This window comes from Anopheles stephensi, chromosome 2 (assembly GCF_013141755.1).
Source record: "Anopheles stephensi strain Indian chromosome 2, UCI_ANSTEP_V1.0, whole genome shotgun sequence".
In the NCBI taxonomy this organism is placed as follows: Eukaryota; Metazoa; Arthropoda; class Insecta; order Diptera; family Culicidae; genus Anopheles; species Anopheles stephensi.
In genome coordinates, this window is record NC_050202.1 from 2034085 (window position 1) to 2056426 (window position 22342).

Below are 22342 nucleotides of genomic sequence, written 5' to 3' on the forward strand. Positions count from 1 at the left end.
TCATCCTGTTATGTTTCGGAGGTTTGCCTGAATTGTTCCTGGAGTTCCTGGAAGGAAAAGGATGAGTTTTGCTTGCCCAGCGCAGAGCGCTTTTACAAACACACTCACGCGAAAAGAACTCGATTCCTATCTCGTTGTTACAAGAAGAGGCACAAGATGAAGTAACGCAACATTTTTCCCATGGTTTAATTTCTAGAACCGCTTGTGCAATTTGATTCCCAAAACGCACACCCCTTAAATGCTTCTCGACTTCTCATTTGTGCTCTTCTCATAACTATGCTAATAAGGCGTGTGGTGTAAATGGGTTGCGATTTTAACGATATAGTAGAGGACCCACAGCAAGCGCCTAATCAATATAGATGCCCCTGCATAGTGCGAGCCGATAGGTCGAGTTCAACAGTCGAGAGCCGCAGTTCTCTCATGGGGGTTAGGAAACTGTCATGCCCCTACTCAAGGACGATCAAAGCAATTCAACAAGACATACGTGTGTGTGTGTGTGTCGTCAGGCTAGCTTTAACGATAGGCAAATTCTTTCCGCACAAACCCTTCTTTTGGGTTCGCATCGATCATCCCTTAAATCTACATTTGCCCCGTTTTCTGCGCATACCCTTCCCGTCGAAACGTGTCGAATTGGCCCGAGGGCCAATATTTACAAATATTATAATTTTGACGCTGCTAATCGAACCTTCTAGCTGACGATGGTAGATTTATTACGATCTTGTTTGCTCTTGTGTGAACCCCTTCGTTTTTGCTGCTCTCTAGTCTACTACCTGTGCGTTTGGGTTTTTTTGGCGGATGGATCAATCGAGCCCGGCAACCGAACGGCAACCTTCTTCTTCGAGTTGAGGGTAGTAAAACTGGCCGATAGGAGACCGGACCTACCTCTAACGCTCGTTCGGCTCATTACGCGCCTCTAGGCGAAACCTTTTGGGTCTTGCGGACATTGGTGGTGAGCAATGATCGAGATCTCACACGCACGCTAGACGCACGTTAACCTTCAAAGAAGACGGGCACCAGACGCTCGCACGCGTTTTGTAAAAGACCTCCGGACTGCTAAATTTGAGTTGAGGTCCGTCCACAGTGTGTGTCTACGTGTTTTTGTAGCAACCTTGGGTTTTAACCGGTAATTCGTTGGCCTGCCTCTCTCTCTCACTAGGTGTGCAGAAAAAAGGGGTTAAAATAGATTTATGGCAGAATGATTGTCCATCCTTCTCTGTCTTCCTTGCAGCGCGATTAAGTTTTAGGACCTCCTTAGACGACCACCAGCCAACCGTCCTCCTCCAGACGGTCCGAACGCCTGGAAGCCGGCATACCGGATAAACCTTCCTTTGAAGTGTGTTCAAAACGGTTGTTGGCAATCGCTCGCTCTCTGCCTTGCCGTGGATGCAAATTATATACGCGCAAACCTTTTCTTTTATTATTTCGCAACCCCAAACCCGAGCAAAAAATCCGACGGACTTGGCTCTTTTCGTTCGGTGTTGGAGAGCGAGCGGAGCAGGAACGAATGGTTGAATCCTTTTTTCGTCTTCGGCATCTTTTCGTGTTTGGAACCGCGCTACCTCGCCTTAAGAAGGAGGAGAAGAGAAGGACCCGGGCCCAAAGGAAGGCAGGAAAGGAAAAACTTGAAATTTCTGCAACCAAGCCCAGCTTTTCCTCTAACGAAACCGTTGCTTATTGTTGCTTCCTTTTCGAGAAGTAGCGAGAGCAGAACAAACGCAAGAAAAGCAAAGCCGTTGTGTGCGGCTGGTCGCGTTGCGTTCTTGGCTTTTCCACCGTTTCAAGACAGGAAACGCATCGAATCCGTGCAATTCGAAACGGTTCCCGGGGTTTTGGAATCCTCTGCCTTCGTTTGGACCTCTTGGTTTCGTTGTGTTGTGTTGGTGCTGTTTTGATAAATTCGCTTCTTACGGGGAAGAGAAATTATTGCCGGCTACCCTATATTCGCATTTTGGGATTCGTTTCGGAACCGGGAAGATTACTGTTCTGTTCCTCCTCGCTGCGATTCAGAAGCATCGGCAGCCTTGCTTCTTTGTGTTTTACCGATCGCAGATCTTGATGGCCTGTGCGAGGATCGATGGATATGCACACAATCGTGATAATTTATTGTGCACGATCATAATCTCATATCAACTGGGTAGGGGCGTGCTGCTGCTGCTGCTGCTGTGCCCGTAAGGGAAAGAAGCGTCTTGCCTAATGAAACATCCACATAAAACCCACCCAATGAGCCGCCGACCATCTTTCTGGAGGGCTAACGAGAACAGCCAGTGTGTTCGTTTACATTTTCCAAATGTGATATTGCAAAATTAGTGCGCATTGGGGGCATGGTGTGTGGTGTATTATTACTTCTACTCCTTCGAAGCAAAAGGGATTGCCACACAGCACAAAAGCCCCGGAATCCGTGTAAGCGACTCGATCGTACTCTCGTCCGTCGTTTGAGATTGCTTCAGGGCGTACGACTCTTCGGAGCAGCTGTGTACGCTGTAATGATTTGTTTCCTGCAAGCTAAATTAAATAAATATGCCCAAGCGAATAGGAGGGGTCGGTTCGATGAATGCAACGAAATAAATAATAATCGTAATCGTAAGAATGCGACGCAGCGCACCGTATCGCGTGAGGGTTCTTCTAGGCGAAAAACACCTTTTCCTTTCGATCGCTTCAAAGTACCAATTGATAAGGACACACAACGGAACACACAGCACCAGGTGAAGTTAGCGAGCGAGCGAGAGAGGGTGGCTCACCTTCGTCCTTATCCCTGTGCCTTGTGACAACAAATGGCAAAAGGGAACGGAGGAGGAGGAGGACGCAGAGAAGTACGAAGGACCGATCGTTTTCTCGCTGCACATTTGTCTTGGGTCACCTCCCTACGCCGCGGCGACACGCAATAGTGCGTCGAATGTCGTCCTGCGCGATTTGAAATTGTAGCTAGCGAGATCCGTTGATGATATCGCCTCCTTTGTAGCTGCTATAAAGGTCTTTAGGGAGGACGGGGCACGGTGATGACACCAGGTGTTGAAGACGTTACATTAACACAGGGTTTGGAAGAAGAAAGAAAGGAACTGCACGACATTCGTTTGTGTCCCCCAGTCCGTACCAAGACGCACCCCGACGACCGCCTTCTTGCGTTGCGTGAGTGTCTTCACGTACTCTCCCTCGGTGACATGTGGTACACCACCACCACCCGTCCAGTACTCCCGGAGGTGAGCCATCTGTGCAGCTTTTGTTGAATGTGATCATCAACCTTTTTTGATCAATCGGTATGATAACCGACAATATATTTTTTTTTGTAATGCTACTTCCGTTATGCAGCAAAAAAAAGTGATACAAAGAGCTGGGGTGCCTGTCGTCTGGTGAGCTTTTCTTCCGGTGGATGAAGGTAATGACTACCTTCTAGCGATGTTACCCCAAAAACACACGGTAGTGAGACGAGTGACATTAATTACATTACATCCACTTTTCTTTCTTGGTAGCAAAGTTCAAAGGGAAACGAACGCTTTTGCTGTGGGGGGTTGAAATGAAAGGGAGGATCCTTTTTCTTCTGGGGGTTATTCCACCCGTCTGGAAGACATTCACCAGGAAATATTGGAATGGTGTTGGAATGTAATTTTATTAGTTCAAAATAATTAAGACGGCGCGACGACGACGACGACTGGCCCATAAAAAGCGAAAATGGCGCCTAAAAGTATTTTTGGCTCATTTTGCCGAATCGCGCCCAAAGGGCATTTTGGATGGCCAAATTATGCATGTCCGCACGCATTTTATTTACTCCTCAAAAGCTTGTAAACAGTGCGCCCGTTAATGAACTTCAGGGCCCAATTTATGGGCTTGAAAGCTGGCGAAAAGAGGTTTGCTTGACGAACGAGATGGATCTTCTTCCCGTGGTCGGTCGGTCGGTCGGTCGGTCCAGAACGGCATTTAAGATAATCACTCCTAAGGGTGGTGATGCGTCGTTCGCATTTTTCTTTCTGTTTGGCTATTTCCTCTTCCGTTCTTCCGACCGCCCGAACCTAGTTGATCTTCGGGTGGAAAGCGCGGGGTGCAATCGGGGTGAGCTCTCTAATCGAGCTTAACAGCGCAGAAGAAAAAGCGTATATCCATAAATGAGGGCAGGTGTTTGTCGTTTCTGTGTGTTGCTTCTGCTGCAACGGAACTCCACCCGGCAGGTGAACGAGATGATTGAGCGCTTTTTTATTATTCGTCTCTTTATCGGCAGGCAGGTTTTTTTAAAGGATAGAGGCGAGAGCTGCGAGACACCCGCTAGTGTGTGAGGCTAGGCGAGTGGCAGGATCTCTCGAACGAGCTGCGACAGGATGCAACTGGTTGGTCGGTGGACGCATCCAACAAAGCAGCAAGAATTATGCCAAAACAAAACACAAAAACACTTAAATTACGCTATACCAGAAGCGGAGAAGCGAGAGCAGCAGGTTCGGGTTCGGGGTGCGACAGGTGCCTTGCGTGTGTTGTGAATGATGACGAAAGGAAAAACATAAGGCATTCATATCGAAATGCTGCTGGTGCCGCTGACCAGACGAAGCATAAAAATGTGTTTCCTCTTTCGAATGTGTGTGCCCCGTGGATCACCAGAATCGCGCGATCCTTCGACGAGCGACGAAGATATCCTTGATCGCCGCTTTTGTATTCGAAAACCACAACGCAAGGTGCAACCCGCTTTTCTTACGTACATGGACGTCTGTCAGGGAGTCGATCTCGCTTCGTTTTTGGGTCTTCGGATGGTGTGCTGCAGCAGCAGCAGCAGCAGGCCCCACAGAGCAGGCAGAAAAGGAAGTGGGTTGTTTGTAAACAAAACGTAGCAGCAGCAGCAGTTGCTCGGCGCGCCATCATTCCGTCACGATGCTTGCCTGTAAGGGTTTGCTGCTTCGGCCGTAAAATCCCCATCTCTCCCATACGCGCCAATTTGAGCCCGTACTCGAAGGACATTTAAACGCGAAAAGCTTTTCTCTTCGCGAACAAAAGCGCGCACCACCTGGCGTCCGCATCATGCAAGCGAAAAGCATTTAAGTTGCACACCTTTTAAAGGGGCAGATGTTTGTTGTGATGTTGTGCTTTGGGGTTGTTCCAGATATAGCATCTTTGTGTGTTGTTGCTTGGCAGCCCCCAAAACTGGATTCGCACTCATTCTCTCCCGTTCAAGTACACGATGCGGTTCAGCACAATGGCCCCTTCTGCTGCAAGCTGCAACAAACGCGATCTTCCGTGTTATCATCGTACATGGAAGCTCTTCTCTATGTGCTGCAAGTGCATTCCTGAACATGCGCTCGCGCGCGCGCGGATAAGATAGTGGAACACCCCGAGCGAGCTACGCGAGTTCCAACACTAACACCAGCGCATCGCGCACCGCCTGTAGACTAATTCAATTCAACGAAATCGTTGGAAGTTGGATTTTTGCACATAATGTGGGCGCATCGACGGCGACGATGATGGCGTAATTGGACTAAGGTTTTGTTTTGCTTGTGCCCGCCTACGTAATCCGATACACTTCCGCCCCGGGGCGGAGGGGGGGGGGGGAGGGTGGAAACCGTCCGAGGGTTAAACCCTTTCTTGAGCAACCCGGGCGATGACGACAACGGCCGACTCTACTGCTGACCAGCACATGTGAAATATTTGTGTAACAGTGTTCCTTCTTTACGAGCACACACAAAAACAAACGGAATATGCATTTATTGTGAGTCTTCACGGTGCAGTGTGTTGTAAAACGATTCGTCGTTTCCACCGGGAATCGCATTTGCTTTAAATTGCCCTCCGCGCATTCCATTTTAGTGACGGCGTCGGCGCATGTAATTTGTACCTCCTGCAAGAGCTCTTGTTGCTTATAGGGTGTTAATTGTGGAGAAAAAGCTTCTTCTTTTTTTTTTTTTTGGGGTGGAGACCCTCAGTTCCCTGCACCGAAACAAGGAACCGAAAAGGAAGGTTAAAATTTCAGGATACAAAAACCATATAAAATCTTCCTTCCCAAACCCAATTGCGCGAGCAAAAGATTGTAAAGCCCTGCTTCCTCTCGCGTTGCCCAACCGAGAGCACCGTGCGTGTGTAACCAATAAAGTTTGGGCAAAATGAGCAAAGGATGGTTAATTTCGCGTTGAGCAGCCGCACAGCGAAAAAAAATAATGGAAAGGATCAAACAAAACACCCGAAAAAGAACGAAAAAAGGGGAAAATCAGGACGAGCGAGAGAAGATCACTCGCTCGGGGCAAAAGGAAAGGGCACTTTTATGGACTTTGCGGACTTGTGTATATTATTGCATGAAGGATTTACTCATCGTTTAGTTTTTACGAGCAACGAAAACGGCGTAACACCCCGAAACGAATGCACATACCAACAGCGCACAATCGATTGACGAGAGAGAGAGCTCGTGATGATTGCACCCCGTTTGTTGGAATGATTATTTATTTACCCATTAAATTATGGCTACAATTGTGTGTATTATTTAGAGAGCATTATTGGAAGGATTGCGTTTTTGTACTGTGGCTGACTCTGGAGTCTGGAAATTCCACTCACACACATGCGTACACACCAGGAAGATGCAACAGCAGCAAGATTCATTCAAACAAATACGCCATTGTAGAATTTACCCAACCGACGCAAGTCTTCTTCTGCAAGTCCTCGTTGTGTCCTTTCCGAATATCCTTCTTACTATGGCCATCTCCGCCTGTGTGTGTGTGAATATGTGTAAGAGGTTCTCCGTTTATAGCTAGCTTTATTTGTCCAAACGGAAAGAGCTTGCGAAAGCCTGAACTTTGGTACGCCAAAACAAGAAATTTGAGCACTAGAAAAACAATACACACGAAGAAGGATCGAGGCGAAATAGAATCGAAGAAAAACATCATCTCTCTGATGGCCTTGCCAGGTCTCTGTTTGACTGGGTGCATCCTTGCAGGTTTTACGGTACCAGGCACAAGATGATGCGATGGGCCATGGATTGCAAGCGGGCAAAACGACAAAGAAGGATGTTGCTTGTTGCGCTTAAACACACACACATTGGAAGGAAGATTCCAAAGGACACGGTTTTCTTTTCTACATCCAGCCTCTGCTTTGCTGTACCTTTTTGTTCCTTTCAAGGTTTTGTTCTTACCATCGTCGGGCTTGCCTTTTCGCTCTACCTGTGCACTTTCTAACGAACTTTTAGCCGAAGAGTCGTTTTCGAAACCCATTGGCGAAATCTTCAGCATCCATCCCCATTCTATTGCTTTCTGTGTGTTTTTTTCTGATTTTTACCTGCTAGTTTTAAGAATCTTCTCCTTTTTCCTTTTAAGGACTGTCGCAAATGAAACTGTTCCCACTAACGATTTTGTGTCGCTTTTCCATCTCTCGCCCCGTTCATTTTTTTTCTCCATTATATAGAAACCATCTTCATGCAAGTGGAACCATCACTGCTAGCCGTATCCTGCATCGCGTCGGCCACACGCGGTCTCAACGTATCGTCCAAGCTCGCCGTCGGTTACGATCTCTGCCAGCTGACCATGCACGATCTGCAGAAGATCGACGTGATCGTGAAGGTGATCGAGGACATTGTGGCGCGTGAAATCGCGGACAAGCAGTTCCAGCAGCAGCAGGTCGCCCAACAGCAAGCGCAACTGGCGGCGGCCGGCAGCAGCTGTAAGGAGCAGTACCAGCAGGCGCCCCAGAGGTTGGCCAATGCTAGCAGCAGCAGCAGCAGCAGCAGCAGTACGGTGCCGCCTCAGCAACAGCAACCGGAAACACCGACGGATGTCCAGTACATCTACTTCTAGAAAGGATTTCCCAACCAAAACAAAAACACGAGAGGAGAGGAGAGAGCACAGCACACGTCTAACGTAAGCATCTCTTCCGATCGTTCCCAGCAGCAAGAGTAGCAGCGTCTTTACCGTGCGCAACTGTATTGCTCCCCAGAACAGCCAACAACGGCCGTGTGTGTGTGTGTGTGGCCGTTTATAACGCCACAATCAATCATATGGTTGGAGCTGTTGGTAGCGCGGGGTGGATCAAAATCGAATCGAGTATGACTTAAATCGAGCCATAACATCTTCAAAAAAAACCCCACCCGCCGCCCCATATTTTATTGAAGGTGCTTAGATGCGTTTTTGTAGCGAGGGATAATTAGAATGTAGATAAGGGGAGAGAGGGACAGAGAAGAGAGGTGTCTTTACACACGGCGGTTGCACGGGGTGACGATGACCAAAAATATCGAAGGATTTCACGGAAAACTAAAACAGAAAAAAACACACAGCTTAGAATATGGGGAAGGCATTGTTGCAAGGGCGCACGAAATGAGGAGGAGGAGGAGGGTACACCCCTTTTCGTTCGTGGTTAGCTGATACGCCGATAGGTGTGTAGTTGTCGATAAGCTTTATCCGTATTTTTCCAACCTCCTCGTCCACGCACGGATCAGTGGGGTGGGGGGGGGGGAGGATGGGGGTTGAGTGTGAGAAGGATAGAAGGAAAACAAGGGCAACCTTCTTAATTCCTTCCGCGATCGTTTTGTAGTTTTTTTTTTGTTGTACATATTAGTTTAGAACTAGGTTAAGAGTAATGCCCTTCCTCCCAGCCCAATTTCTCACCAACTCTTCTTCATTCTACCGATCGCTTTTTTTTTCTTCTTCTATTTTTACGTTATTTTCTTTATCATTCCGCCCTTATAGTTTATCATGAATGCGCTATTTTTTAATCAATTATCATCGATACCCTCACAGTAGTAGTTGTTACAAGAATTTACATTTTTGCGCTCGTTTTTTTTTTCTTCTTCTTCTATCCCATGTTCGATTCTATACTAAGAGTTCTGTTGAAAAGTTGCAAATCTAAAGGTGAAAATAGGAAGGAAAAACACAGATATTAGGTAAAGCGCTACGTGTTTGCGCGCGCAGTTATATATATATATATATATATATATATATATATATATATATATATATATATATATATATATATATATATATATATATATATATATATATATATATATATATATATATGTATATGTATATTGAAATTTTCACACATTCTTGTTACTATGTATGAGAATCGGCAACACAAACCACGTTTATTATCGTTTTTCTTCATTTTTTTTTATCATATATAACTTCTCTGCGTGTTTCGCCGGAGCCACTCACGACCGAGCGCGCGCCTCCATGGCCTGCTGCGCGCCTCGTCCGTGATATCGCGATAACGCGCGAGTCGCGACAATGTACAAACGATACGTTTGTTCGCGAGCGAGCGAGCGAGAGAGAGAGAGAGAAAAGAGACAGCATAAAAAAGAAGGCGAGAAGAACAAACAGAGAGGGAAGCAAGAGAAAGTAAATACGCGCAAGCACGCACAGACACATGTGCTCCGGTTTGTTGCGGTGGCCGATAGCATTTAAAGGGACAGAACCACACACGCACTACACTCTGACTGAATTTTACTTTAAAATTACTTCACACTTCATCGACACAGGCGCCGCCTGGCCATATCCACCACCTTTCCCTTGTAAATTGTCCACCCCCCTCCCTCGGTTGGTGGTGGTGCGCCGGTGTAAGAACGGCGCGAAAGGCTCACACAGACAGCGCAGAATTGAACGCAGAAGAAACGCACGCACGCCGAGTCACCCCAAAAAGATAAGAAAGCGTGGAGGGGAAGCGAGAGTATTTTCCTCCCGGTGGTGGTACTTGCATTTCGGTAGTCGCCGGAGGGTGTGAAGAAGAAACCAGCAGCAGCAGCAAATGGCTGATAGGAAGTTGGCACTGTTTTTCTTTATCTTTTTCTTGGATATATTGGTTTTCTCAGAAGAACGGAAGGTGTGTTGCGGATATCCGTGACAGGAGAACTCGCGTGGCGCCCCCCGGGCCCTTCTTGTAGCCCTTCCGTTGCGTTACGTTACGCTGTCGAATGTAAATAGTAGGGCCATCTGTGTGGCACAAGTAACGGGCGCGAGCGCTCGGAGGGAAGGAGGAGGCGAGAGTCGCTTCAATGAACTAGATCTAGTTTTGGCCGATCACCAAGAAGCAGCAATCCATTCATATATCAATCCCATCTATGCTTTCGGGCGCTTATAAACCCTTTTCTTTATACCTCTGGGGGACTGTCCAGGGTCGGAACATTTACATGGTTATCCACCTTTACTTGCTTGATCAATATCGTTAAATCATCCTCTCGTTTATATCATACCTCTGTAATCTGTTACGTTTTTCTTTCCCATTTCTATAATACTTGTTCGTGTTCCAATTCATTGCTCTGTTTTCCGTTTTGGATTTTGTCTTTTTTCCTTTTAAAATCCAAATGTTTACTGTTTTTTTAAACGGAGTTACGAGACATAACAGTTTTTTTGAGTTAGTTCATAATGTAAAAATTCGAAACAAAAAGTGGGAAATTAGGGCGAGATATATACTAAAGTGCGTGAGGATATGTAAAGGATAAAAGAAAGGTAAAAGGTGAAAAAGGAAAACAAAAAAAGAAAAACACACAAAAAACAAGAATTGGAAACCACATACGCTTTTGAATTGATAAGTAGTGAAAAAACAATGGTGCGTCACGATGCGCGTTAAATTCTACTAGTAGAAGCAGTAGTAGTAGTAGTAGTAGTAGTAGTAGTAGTGTCAGTAGTAAGCTAGTATGCTAGTAGAGAGGAAAACCAACGGAAAGTGTCCAAAATCTGTCTGCCTGTTCTGCTCTCGTACATAGTGAAACACTTACCTCTTTTGGCCTTCTCTCACTGGGGCGCAATTGCATCACTGTTTTCTGAAGCCTTCTGTCGCACCCGTACAAAGTACACGGCGGTTGGTGTAGAAAAGGAAAGTAGGGGAAGAATGCTGCATCGGAAATGCAGCGCACCACACACACACACATGCAATCGCGAGCCAAGTGCTGCTCCAGTTATTCTGTGTGGTGCATTTTTGATCGACGATAAGCATCGATAGGGGTCGGAAGAAACATCGTTTGTTTGGACGGGGAGTGCATTGATCGATTGGGGTTGAAACCGCCACCCGCTAGGCAAGGTGTTGCTGCACCTGACTAAATGAATCCATTCTCGTGTCGCGATTCATTTTAAATCTCATTTACAAAAATGGGTTTAAATTTGAAACAAAAAGAAAACAGAACACACTTATTTATTTGCAAAACATAATCTTGAAGATTGCAGAACCGCTGGAGAATGATGGAAAAGGTGCATAAAAAGAGCTGCAAGTGAACTCTTACGAAAAAGAGCAATAGAACTAGAGGAGAACAAACGGCAAATAAACAAGGGAAAACGAAAGACTACTTAAGACTAGGTGGAAATGAGTGAAAAAGAGAGTAACAGGCAGACAGACAGGCAACAGTGGCAAACAGGTGAGGACAACGACTTTTTTTCCTTTCTTTTGTACATCGCTGGGCATTTCATGTTTAGAGTGTAATTGTTTTTATTGCCAAAGAAGTAGTAAGCTAGCCTGTAGAGAGAGAAAGAGAGAGAGAGAGACAGAAGCAAAGCAGAATAGAAAAAAAAGCATGGGAACGACAGGAATGACAGTATAATGAGGAAGCGTGAAATTACACACATACTACTAGCCAGCTAGCATTGCTACAGAGAACATACAAGTACACATACCTTCAACAAGCCATTACACACACAAGCATACGTGCGCGCACTACATACTGAACTACTTAAAGCGAATGCCCCTAGAAGTTAAGGTTAAACAAATTTCCGAGTTCCGGTGGACGACAGGATTAAGCGACAAGCACCAGTTACAACAGTTATCACTAAGAACAGTAAACTCCGCTCTTGCTCTGGCTGATAATACTACGGTACAACACCACCAGCGGACAGAGCAAAGGATTGCGTGAGACTTATTTTTATGGCAGACTGATCTCATTACTAGGTAGAGTTAGGTGAACGATAGAGATACACACATTGGAAGAAGTGTAGGAGAAAAGGAAGCGAAAGAGGAAAAATAGAAAGTAGAAAAAGGATGCAAGGAAAGGATATTGAAATGATATGAGAAGGAAAAAAAGGATGTAAATAAAGAAGATCTTAAATAAGAGGAAGATAGATCATAGAAGAAAACATGGTGTGTTGGTAGCTGACGTACACCCAGCTATACACAGTTTAGTAACGTAGAAGCTAAGGATAGGATTATTGCTGCTTACTACTACCGTGAGAAGATGTAGTGAGGTGGCCAACTAACAGCTGCACGGAAGCGCACCGTTAACCTACTTAAAAGAGGGGCCCAAATGAAGATTTTTCTTCTTCTTCTTCTTTAGCAACAAACGTGTTTTCTTACACCGCTTTCGGTCTTTGTTTGTTTGATAATTGAACTGTTAGGGAGTTTTCTTTTTTTCTTTTAATTTCCCCCCCACCCACCCCCCTTCCCCCTTTTTATTACGCTTTGTTTCTTTTGACAAAAAAATCAACAATCAATTTTTTTTTGTTAATCTAGTCTTAAATAAGAGAATTTATATTAATTTATATGATGATTATAAAGAAGAGAAAAAAAACGAAAAACCAAAACCAAATTGTCGGCAAACAGCAACAACAACGAGACATGTAGCACAAACTGTAAAAGGTGAACAACAACAAAGCAGGAAAGGTAAGCAGAAAATAGAACTTAGGCGGAGAGTGGTGCAGGACGGTTGAGCGAAACGAATCAACAAGCGCAAGTTTACCAGATTTACTAATCTGTGCGATCAGAGAGAGAGAGAGAGAGAGAGAGAGAGAGAGACAGGGAGTCATATAAACATAGTGAACGAAAAGGTGCATTTATTATTCTTTTTTTGTTTGTTTTTGTTTTACAAACGCAAGATTTCTGCCTCTTGATGTACTTTTTTTTTATTCACACCCACTAGTAGTTGTCTATTGTTGTTGGTATATAAAGTTACACTCTTGTCGGACACCAGCACTACCACCGCTCGCCACATAGCCTAGCGTAGCGTGGTGTGCGTGTTAGGATTACGTTTACTCTAAGCATAAGGACGAGAAAATATTAAAATAAAAGAAAAAATGGTTGGATTCCTACATAAAAGAGAAAACCCTAGACTCGCTGCGTCATCATCAGTTTATTTGTATAGCCTGTATTAGTTTAAGCGTAGAATGTAGCATTTAAGCATGTGGCTCTTTACTAATACTTCCACTCTGGAGTATAAGCGTGTAAAGAAGAAGGATAGGAAACAGTTGAATAATACGCTTGTTAACACGTGTTCTGTAGAAAGCAAACAGTTCCATTTATTGAACGTTCCCCCGAACTTTTTTGAACATGTAACAACTACGCGTAATTCTGTACCTTGTGCGAACTATTTTCTTTACCTTACTTTGTTTATACCAGCATTAAACCTGTAAAAAATAAAATGTAAAATGAAACAGAGAAGATGGGGTTATTTTTTTACGTTTTAATACAAGATTCGAAGGCAGTATAGATGACATAGGGGGAAATAAAGTGCAGTTACCCGCAATGGGCCCAAGATTGTTAAGCTTGCCGTTTGAAATAACGACCATTTTAAAATTAGTACAACGACGAAATGTTTCACGCCGGTTGGTTGAAATATTTCAACGGTTCGGGGCGATTCCTTTTCAATCAGCTACTCAGAGTTGTCAAAGCGATGTGGTGCGCAGTACGCTTTGTTGGTAGTATTTGGAGTATGTTGATAAAAAACGCTATAAATTCACTTATTCTTCCTTAAATATAGTGGATAACATACTAAAACGAGATGTATTGTTTAAATAAAGCCCAAAACGATAAAAAATCCACAGCAAACGATGAGACCGCGCACACCGTGTTGAAATTTGACAGCTCTGAACTGTCAACGCAATTGCCCAACGCTCGCTGGCTGATAGGAGATCAACACAAGCCAAACAACTTTCTCTGCAACCACAACAACAATCCCGGCATGGCCAAATTCCAGTGAAAAGTACTCTTTCAATTCGCTATGCATGCGTCGTATGCATAGCGTGTAGCATAATGTATATTGCGTGTATAGTAAATGTTCTTTAGTTATCGTGTAAAAAGTGCGATACGTGTACAGAGAAAGCATGTCGAAAAGTGCGACCAACAAACTGGGCAACCGTAGCTTCCGGGTACCGGCAACCGTGTTGGCTCCGAAGACGCGGCGAGGTTTACAGCCGCTAGATGGACGACCGAGTCCGGCAACATCCAATGTACGGCCACCGGTCGCCGTTCGGACGACGAAGCGGCGTGATGATACGATCCAGCTAATGGACATGGATAATACGCTGCTCAATGCGGTCGATTTGGATAGCATCGAGAGGCCGCGGATCACATCGGCGGCTCCACCGGCCATCACCACCACCACCACTAGAGCGCGATCACCGTCGCTCATTTCGTCCCGCGTTGCGCTGAGCGCTCAAATGAAGCGATCACATTCGTTGGGAGGTAGATCAGAGAAAGCGTTGAGTAAAGCAGGCCGTGATTAGCAGCTAGATTGTTTTACCTTTTCTTCCTTAACAGCGGCCCAGGACAAAATGGCGGCCAGCACTCCGAAGCGCCGAAAATCGACCGCAGGAGGACGGACCATCTTTGTCCTGCAGATGAGCATGGACGGAGAGGAGCTGGAAGGTGGCGAGCAGGAAGAGAACGTCTCTACCAATCGTTCCAGCATTACGAAGGATAGTGGTTGCTCGGAACGGAAGACCATCAACACCGGGTTCGAGGATGAGGACGACGAGGACTATCTGCTGGATGTGATGATTCCGTGTGGGCAGCAGCAGCAGCAGGAGCAAGAGCAGCAACCCGAAACTACCGATCATTTCATCCGCGATAAGCTTCGACGGCTGAGCAGCGTTCAAGGCGCGCCGCCATCACAGCTCTGTGTCGAAGATCACGCATTTGAGGTGTACACAAACCGTGCCATCTGCTCGCAGTATATGAGACTCGATCAAACCGTGGTGGATGAGGGCGTGGAGAAGATTGATCCAGTATTCGGATCCCAGCGTGATGCTGTCTGCCATACGTCCCCGTTGTTGAGTTCGTCGTTGCGGGTTGCGCACGACAGCGAGCAGCATCGGCTGCAGGTGAGCGAAGTGCAGCGTATTTTTGCCAACTGCGAACGGACACTGCTCGACCTGACGAATATCGTCCCGGAAGGGGGCAGCGGCAGTGGTGGTTCGCCGCAGCCCAAGATTTCGTCGAGCCTGGCAGCGATCAACTGGGACGAGGAGATCCATCAGCCGGCGATTGCACCGCCGTCCATCGGTCCGCCCCGGGTTTCCTCGCTCTTCCTCGAGAAGGGTCCGTTTTACGGGTTACCCAACACCGTCCGACGAATCTTACATGACTTCCGCGGTATAGATGGTCTTTACGATTGGCAGCGCGAATGTCTTGCACTGCCAGCGATACAGGAGCGCAGGAATCTCATCTACGCACTGCCTACCAGCGGTGGTAAAACGTTGGTCGCCGAAATACTGATGCTGCGGGAGATTATCTGCCGGCTGCGGAACGTGCTGTTTATTGTGCCGTACGTGTCGCTGGCGCAGGAAAAAATGATCGCCCTCAGTCCGTTTGCGCTGGAGCTGCAGTTCCTGCTGGAGGAGTACAGCGGAGGCAAGGGACAGTGTCCGCCCCGCAAGCGACGCAAGAAGAACACGATCTTTGTGTGCACGATCGAGAAAGCGTTGCTGCTGATGGATTCCTTGGTGCAAGCGGGTCGTGCGAACGAAATCGGGCTGATCGTGATCGATGAGCTGCACATGATCGGTGAACAGCGTCGTGGCGCCTGTCTGGAGATGCTCATCACGAAGGTGCTGGTGCTGCGTGCCGGCATCCAGATCGTGGGCATGAGCGCTACCATCGGCAACCTTACGGAGGTGGCCCGGTTTATGCTGGCGGATGTTTACAGCCGTGATTTTCGCCCGGTTGAGCTGAAGGAGTACGTCAAGTGTGGGGAAGATATGTACGAGGTGCGCAGCCGGGAACAGGCGGGCCACGCGGAGAATGTTTTCGGCGAAAAGCGGGCGCTCGAGTTCCCGGATTGTGCCGAAGAATTGCGGCGCATCGATACGGATCATGTGGTGCGGCTGATACTGGAGGTGATTCCCGACAGCTCGTGCCTGGTGTTTTGTCCCACCAAAAGCAAATGTGAGAGTTTGTGTGCGATGTTGGCGAACCATCTGCCGCCTCGGTTAGCAGAGCACAGGGCGGACGAGAGGGAGCAGATCATCCGAGCCCTTAAAGAAGATGGTTCGATTGCGCCGATTCTTCCGCTAGCGTTCCGTGTCGGTGTGGCGTACCATCATGCCGGGCTAACGCAGGACGAGCGTCGCACGATCGAGGATGCGTATCGTGCCGGAATCCTTTCGCTGATCGTGTGCACCTCAACGCTCGCCGCTGGGGTAAATCTTCCGGCGCGGCGTGTCATCATACGCTCGCCATACATCGGGAACAGCTTCCTCACGCTCAGCCGCTACAAGCAGATGGTGGGACGTGCGGGTCGGGCCGGTTTCGGCGAAACGGGTGATTCGATCCTGATCTGCACCCAGCGCGATATACCGCAGGTGTGTGAGATGCTTTGCGCCCCGATGGACGTAGCCGAATCGTCACTGTTAGCCGATGATCGTGCGCACTTCAAGTCGCTCATACTTAGCGCCATCGGGCTGGAGCTTTGCGAGACGCGGGAAGCATTGCAGGCACTCGTGCGATGCACCCTGCTAGCACAGCAAGCCACTCGACGGTCCATCGATCTCGAAGCGGTCACGGACGAAACGATCGTCCAGCTCTACCAAGGCAACGCGATCAAGGCGCGACATGACAGTTGCCTGCGCAATCCTCCCAACATGCTGGTGGAAATTGAATCCGACAAAGAAACGCAAACTCTAGCGGCGAAATCGGCTGGCAGCGCACAGTACGAAAGCTCCGCCGCCGGACCGGTGTTTGTCCGGGTGCACAAAGCAGCAGCACACCCGGGGAAGGTAGTTAAAACGATTCAGCGAACCAGTCCGCTGGAAGTGAATCGGCTTGGGAAGGCAGCAATCCGGGCGGGATTCGATATGGAGCGAGCCGTTCGATTTTACGACGAGATGAAGACGCTTGGCGAGCGTTTGTGCGTGCTGGACGAGTACGACCTGCTTCATTTGATTCTGCTCGAGGATGGTCGCGAGGTGCAGATGAAGCAGGATGATTTCATCATCTTGGTATGTCAATGTTGTGCTTTCAAGCTACGCTAATGTATAGAATGGTTGTAATATGATTTTTCTTTCGAACACTACGTCAGGTAAACCAATTTACAAACGAGCAACTGAAGATCGCTGAACGATACGGTATCAACAACGGGCTGATTGCCAAGATTCTTACGCGCCGGTCAACGTCCGGTGACACGCAGTACAGAATGATGCGCTTCATCCGGCTGCTCATCGTGCACGAGCTGTGGAAACAAACCGCACTGCAGGATGTGGCCCACCGGTACCACGTGAACGCTGGCTCGCTGCAAACACTGATGACCAGCACGGCTGGTACGGCTTACAGTCTGCTGCGGATGTGCGAGGAGATCCCGGAGCTGTGGGCCTTCAAGCACCTGCTGACGGGTATGACGGAGCGATTGACACACTATTGCACGCTGGAGTTGCTTCCACTGCTAGAGCTACCTTCGGTGAAGCTGGTAAGAATACGCTGTCATAGCGCGATAGAGTAATTGTGGATCAAGAGCGACATCCTCGTCGAACAATGATTTAACGCGCTAAAATGTGCTCCCACCGGCAGGGTCGCGCCAAGCAGCTGTTCCGTGCAGGGTACACCACACTAGCATCAATCGCCCGTGCCAAATCGAAGGAGCTGGTCGAAACGATCGAACATCTCAACTACCGCTCCGCGAATCAATTGATCCTTAGCGCGAAGGTAATGACGGCCAGACCGTGTACCGAGAACCTTCGAGCGTTTATCTACTTCCCTTCTTTTCAGGCCAAACTGATGGAAGAGGTCGACGCGCTACGCGAACAGGCGGAGGAGTATCTTTCCCAGCTGAACCGTTAGAGTGCATCTTTCGTCACGATCTGTCGGTGTTTTTCTTTCTTCTCCGCGCGAGTCGTAGTTTTGTTTGTTTAGAATTGAAGAAAACTTAATGAAGTTGGACTGAACTAAGAAAAAGTGAACTAAAAACGACCAAATGATGAAGAGACTGGCGAATTATAGTTGGAGAGGCTGTTTGCTTTAAAAGCTCATCCTCCTCCGCCCGGTAGCGTACACAAACGGAACACAAGCGCAAAGCGGTTCAGTGATCCTGTACTTATTTGTATTCTCATTAGCATTATTTGAACTTAACGAACCTCTTAGCCGAAATCCTGCTGCACTAAATAAAGCAAAGGAGCAATTCTTCTTCTTTTCCAACCACTACTCTCTTTTACAAGCCTAAAGCGCACCTACTAACCTTAATTGTCTTTCTTTCTCGGCCGGAACTCCACGTGCACCCCCTTCTCGCTGCGCATGCCGGCAAACCCCTTGGCCAGCTGCAGCGGTACCTGGGTGTTGGGCGTTCTTTCGAACGAGAATTCCAGCAGCATGTAGTAGACGATGGCTTTGACTTCCATCAGCGCGAACCGCGAACCGATGCAGTTGCGCGGCCCGATACCGAACGGCAGGTAGGTGAATGGGTTAATTTTGTCGCGGTTTTGCTCGTTGAACCGCTCCGGATCGAACTTGTCCGGGTTCGGGTAGTACTGCGGGTCGCGGTGCAGTCCGGCAACTGGGAAAAACACCACCGTGCCCTTGTCGATGGTAAACTTGAGCCGATCGCCATCATCCACCACGTAGTCGCGCACGCACACCCGATCGGTGGCGGGTGCCGGGCTCCACATGCGCAGTGCCTCCGACACCACCATGTCCATGTACTGCATGCCCTGGATCGCGTCGTACGTGAGCGGACCTCCGCCAAGCGCATTGCTCGTCGCGCGGATCTCCTCGTACAGCTTGTCCTGGACGTCTCTGTTGATGGTGAGCTCGTAGGCGAGGAACGTCAGACACGTTGAGACGGTGTCAAACCCGGCCAGGAAGAAGATCAAACACTGGGCCACCAGCTCCAGCTCGGTCATCTGCACACCCTTGCCAGTTTTGCCCACGTCCGACTCTTCTACGGCCGCGAAACCTTTCACCTCTTCACGATCTTCTTCCTCGCGCTGCTGCTTCCCGGCGGCACCCTTGCGTGCCTGCATCAGCAAGTGCACCATGTCCGGACGCACGATACCGTGCGCATCCCGCGTCTTGAGCGTATCCCGGATGATCTCGACGAAAAAATCGCTCTGCTCGCGATCGAACAGATCCAAGCTGAAAAAGCTCATCAGCTTCGGCGCCAGCCGAAATCCGATCATTTTGATGACCACGATCGGTCGGTTGAACGCCATCATCTTCTTGCCGTTCATGTAGAAATCGTTGTCCGCGTTCTTGAGCGAGTCCACCTTGATGCCGAACGCACACGTCGCTATGACGTCGTTGGCGTACCGCGTAAACACATCCTTCATCTCGTGCTCCTGCGCCCGGCCGCCATTGTTGCGGATCTCCTCCTTGTAGTACTTCGCCATGTTGGTACTGCACTCGACGATCAGATCGAACATCTGACGCATCTTGCTCCCGGTAAAGGCAGGGCTGAGTGTGGCTCTCATGTCGCGCCACCGTTGATCGTTCATCGCAATCAGCGTCTTGCTGAACAGCGCCGTACTGTGTGAATCTTCGTTGTTACCGAATACTGGCCGGTGGTTGACGAAGTAGTCGAAATCTTTCACACCAATCTTTTTGATCAGCTCGGGATCGCGCACCACAAACACGGGCTGCATAGTGTCCACCATACCGAAGACTCTGGAATGCGGAGAGAAGGACAAGTGATGCTTAGTTAAAAAATGATAAACTGAGGTCGGGGTGAAGTCAAGAGTCGCAGCCTTGAGATACCAACTAACGAACATCTTTTCCGATGAAAGAGCGTGTCAAATCAAGCGAGTCACCGACAACAACATTGATGTTGAGTTATGCGCACGGGTGCTGGCTGCCAACCGGTCATACTACAGCCTGAGGAAACTTCTCCACTCTAAATACCTGTCGCGACGGACGAAGCTGGGACTGTACAGAACATTTATAGTCCCAGTACTCACATACGCCTCTGAGACATGGACTCTGTCCAAAACTGACGAAGCCCTCTTAACCGCGTTCGAGAGGAAGATGCTCAGAAGGATTTTTGGCCCCGTATGAGTGTCGAGGCGGTCCGGTGGCCGAGGCGACAGCGGCGCCGGTCTTCACACGGCAGGGCCGGGGTTCAAATCCCATCCAGACCGCCTCCCCGCACTTAAGGCTGACTACTTTTCTACGGGTAAAATTAAGTCACAGAAAGCCAGAAATGGCAAGCCGAGACCTCTCGAGGTTGTAGTGCCAAAGAAGAAGAAGAAGATGTGTGGAAGGACAATGGAGGAGCCGCTACAATGACGAGCTCTACGAGCTGTACGATGATCTTACCATCGTGCTGCGCATTAGACTCGCCAGGCTCCGGTGGGCTGGTCACGTCATGAGAATGATACCGGACGACCCAGCCCGTAAAGTCCTTTTAGGCCGTCCACACGGACAGAAGAGGCGTGGTAGGCCCGCCATTGAGATGGAGTGATGGCGTTGATGCGTCCGCCAGAACGGGCGGGATAGCGGATTGGCAGACGACGGCGCTAAACCGTGAGCGGTATCGAGGCCAAGACCGCAAAGCGGTTGTAGCGCCTGATAAGTAAGTAAGTAAGGCCTTAGTTTTCGAAGCGAATTTTTTACAATTTTTTCTTATTTCCAAGGACCAATTTTCTTAATGCTGAACGTAATATACTCTATCGCAGAGCTGGAGCCTCCAATAGATAAATACGCTCATTAGTACATTTACAATCAGTTTCATCGTTTGTACTTCGCGTGAGGTTGTCAGTGCTGAAGTGAGATACAATTCGCAAAATATTCTAAAAAAAGATTTGATAAGCTCGCTATCATGAACGCCACGATAGCACAGGTTATCAGACGGTGGACACAACAGACAGCACAACAATTCGACTTCTGCCTATCACAACTATCAATATGCCTCTTCGTTGTGAAGATTCTCTCTCAGCACTGTTGACTTATGCCCCTGTGTCCTGCACAGCTTACACATCCCCCCTGAGTACTTACTTAACCAGCGGAAACTTGTTGTAAATATCGACGATAAAATCACTGAACGAAGTCTGCTTCATCATCAGCCGTCGTGTGCTCCCGAACAGTGGTTCGGTCGCCAACGACGGTATCGGTTTGTCGTGAAAATACTTATTATTCTTCGTGATGTAGTAGTAGATGAAGCCGAGGATCGCCACCAGCGGCATCAGTATCATCAGATCGATCTCCATTGCTGGAGCTTCTGTTCACTTTCAGCACACGCACTCAAGCCTTGTATCCTAGCATCGCACTTGCCAAATTTTGCGACAACACTGAAACGATCCCACGACACGGTCAGTCCATTTTATACTAAATCCGGTTTGCGCGTACGACACACACACGATCATATTTGAGTGTATGTTTTTTATTTGTTTTCACTTACTATGGGGTTGCGATTAGATAAGGGTCGCGCGGGTGAGAAGATCCGGGGGTTGGAACATCATATGCCAATTGCCACCCATCAGAACTCTGTGGAGCAGTGGGGTATCGTGACGGGCAGATTTCTCCAACAACAACAAAAAATGTCCATGCAATGAACGACGCATGGAGTTCACATGTGAGACGAGGGCGTTTCGTTTACCTGTGGGGCGCCCTCAGGCCGTTGATGATCTTAAATTTGTAATAGCTTAAAGGGTGAAGATGAAACTTAAGAGAGTCGTTGTGTAGTCGCTCGAATTCCTCTTCCGAATGTCGCTCACGCACACAACCCCTCGTGATCCATTGTTTATAATTCAAAAAAGGTAGTTAAAACCCGTTTTAACTCGACCGTCGAGCCCCTGCGTGCCGGTACATGGCGATGATTCAGCCCGATCTCCGTAGCACCAGGCTATCTTTCGCGTACCTGATTACGGCGTAGTTCGAAGCGATTGATTGACAAAAGTGGTTGGGGAACAAGCCCAAGCCAGGTCGGTACGTAAGCATGCCGGCGAGTAGTAGCTTCTTCTGATAGTGCTTATCTTTACTAATAAAACTCTGTTTTATTTCAGGTAGTCTCCCCGGGGGACTGATAAGTTGCATTAGAAATCTTCAATTTAGCGAAGTAGCAGTGGCTGCCGATAGTAGTCAAAGGACAAAGACTTATTGTCTCAAAGGCTATATTACCCATGTCCAGATTTACGCTCCAAGCGTCATAAACGTAAATCCTGTATATGCAACGCTGGCTTTGTAGGAAAATGGGTTTGCGAAAAATTTCACTCTATTCTCACTTTCTAGGCGACTGACCAACCATTACTAATGAATTCCAATGATCAACATTCCAGGCCGGGTG

General features: G+C 47.9%; 3 protein-coding genes across 7 annotated transcripts in view; 2 read left to right on the top strand and 1 right to left on the bottom strand.

Annotated features, from left to right (window-relative positions):
• Positions 1-7984, top strand: part of LOC118503066 (G1/S-specific cyclin-D3) — a 31945-nt gene extending 23961 nt beyond the window's left edge. For all 5 annotated transcript variants that reach the window (XM_036035937.1, XM_036035936.1, XM_036035938.1 and 2 more), the window contains one exon: positions 7357-7984. In XM_036035937.1, coding sequence (XP_035891830.1) covers positions 7357-7745 — 389 coding nt within the window. In that variant the 3' untranslated portion in view covers positions 7746-7984. The remainder of the gene's footprint in view (positions 1-7356) is intronic.
• A 5672-nt stretch (positions 7985-13656) lies between these two features.
• On the top strand, positions 13657-18270 carry LOC118503060 (helicase POLQ-like). The gene is made up of 5 exons (XM_036035927.1): positions 13657-14325; positions 14401-17078; positions 17159-17542; positions 17644-17778; positions 17842-18270. The coding sequence occupies exons 1-5, from the start codon at positions 13965-13967 to the stop codon at positions 17911-17913; spliced, it is 3630 nt and encodes a 1209-aa protein (XP_035891820.1). The 5' UTR covers positions 13657-13964; the 3' UTR covers positions 17914-18270.
• On the bottom strand, positions 18151-21540 carry LOC118503063 (probable cytochrome P450 9f2). Its single transcript, XM_036035930.1, has 2 exons — positions 21055-21540; positions 18151-19728 (listed from the first exon to the last, which is right to left on the bottom strand). Exons 1-2 carry the CDS (start codon positions 21264-21266, stop codon positions 18309-18311), a joined length of 1632 nt encoding a protein of 543 aa, XP_035891823.1. The 5' UTR covers positions 21267-21540; the 3' UTR covers positions 18151-18308.
• Between the last annotated feature and the right edge of the window lie 802 nt (positions 21541-22342).

Excerpts from the sequence above, each read along its gene's own strand:
- LOC118503060 (XM_036035927.1), top strand. The coding sequence starts at position 13,965 with ATGTCGAAAAGTGCGACCAACAAACTGGGCAACCGTAGCTTCCGGGTA. Across the intron at positions 14,326-14,400 it reads GCGATCACATTCGTTGGGAG|CGGCCCAGGACAAAATGGCG; the intron begins GTAGATCAGAGA and ends CTTCCTTAACAG. Across the intron at positions 17,779-17,841 it reads AATTGATCCTTAGCGCGAAG|GCCAAACTGATGGAAGAGGT; the intron begins GTAATGACGGCC and ends CCTTCTTTTCAG.
- LOC118503063 (XM_036035930.1), bottom strand. The coding sequence starts at position 21,266 with ATGGAGATCGATCTGATGATACTGATGCCGCTGGTGGCGATCCTCGGC. Across the intron at positions 19,729-21,054 it reads AACAAGTTTCCGCTGGTTAA|AGTCTTCGGTATGGTGGACA; the intron begins GTAAGTACTCAG and ends TCCGCATTCCAG.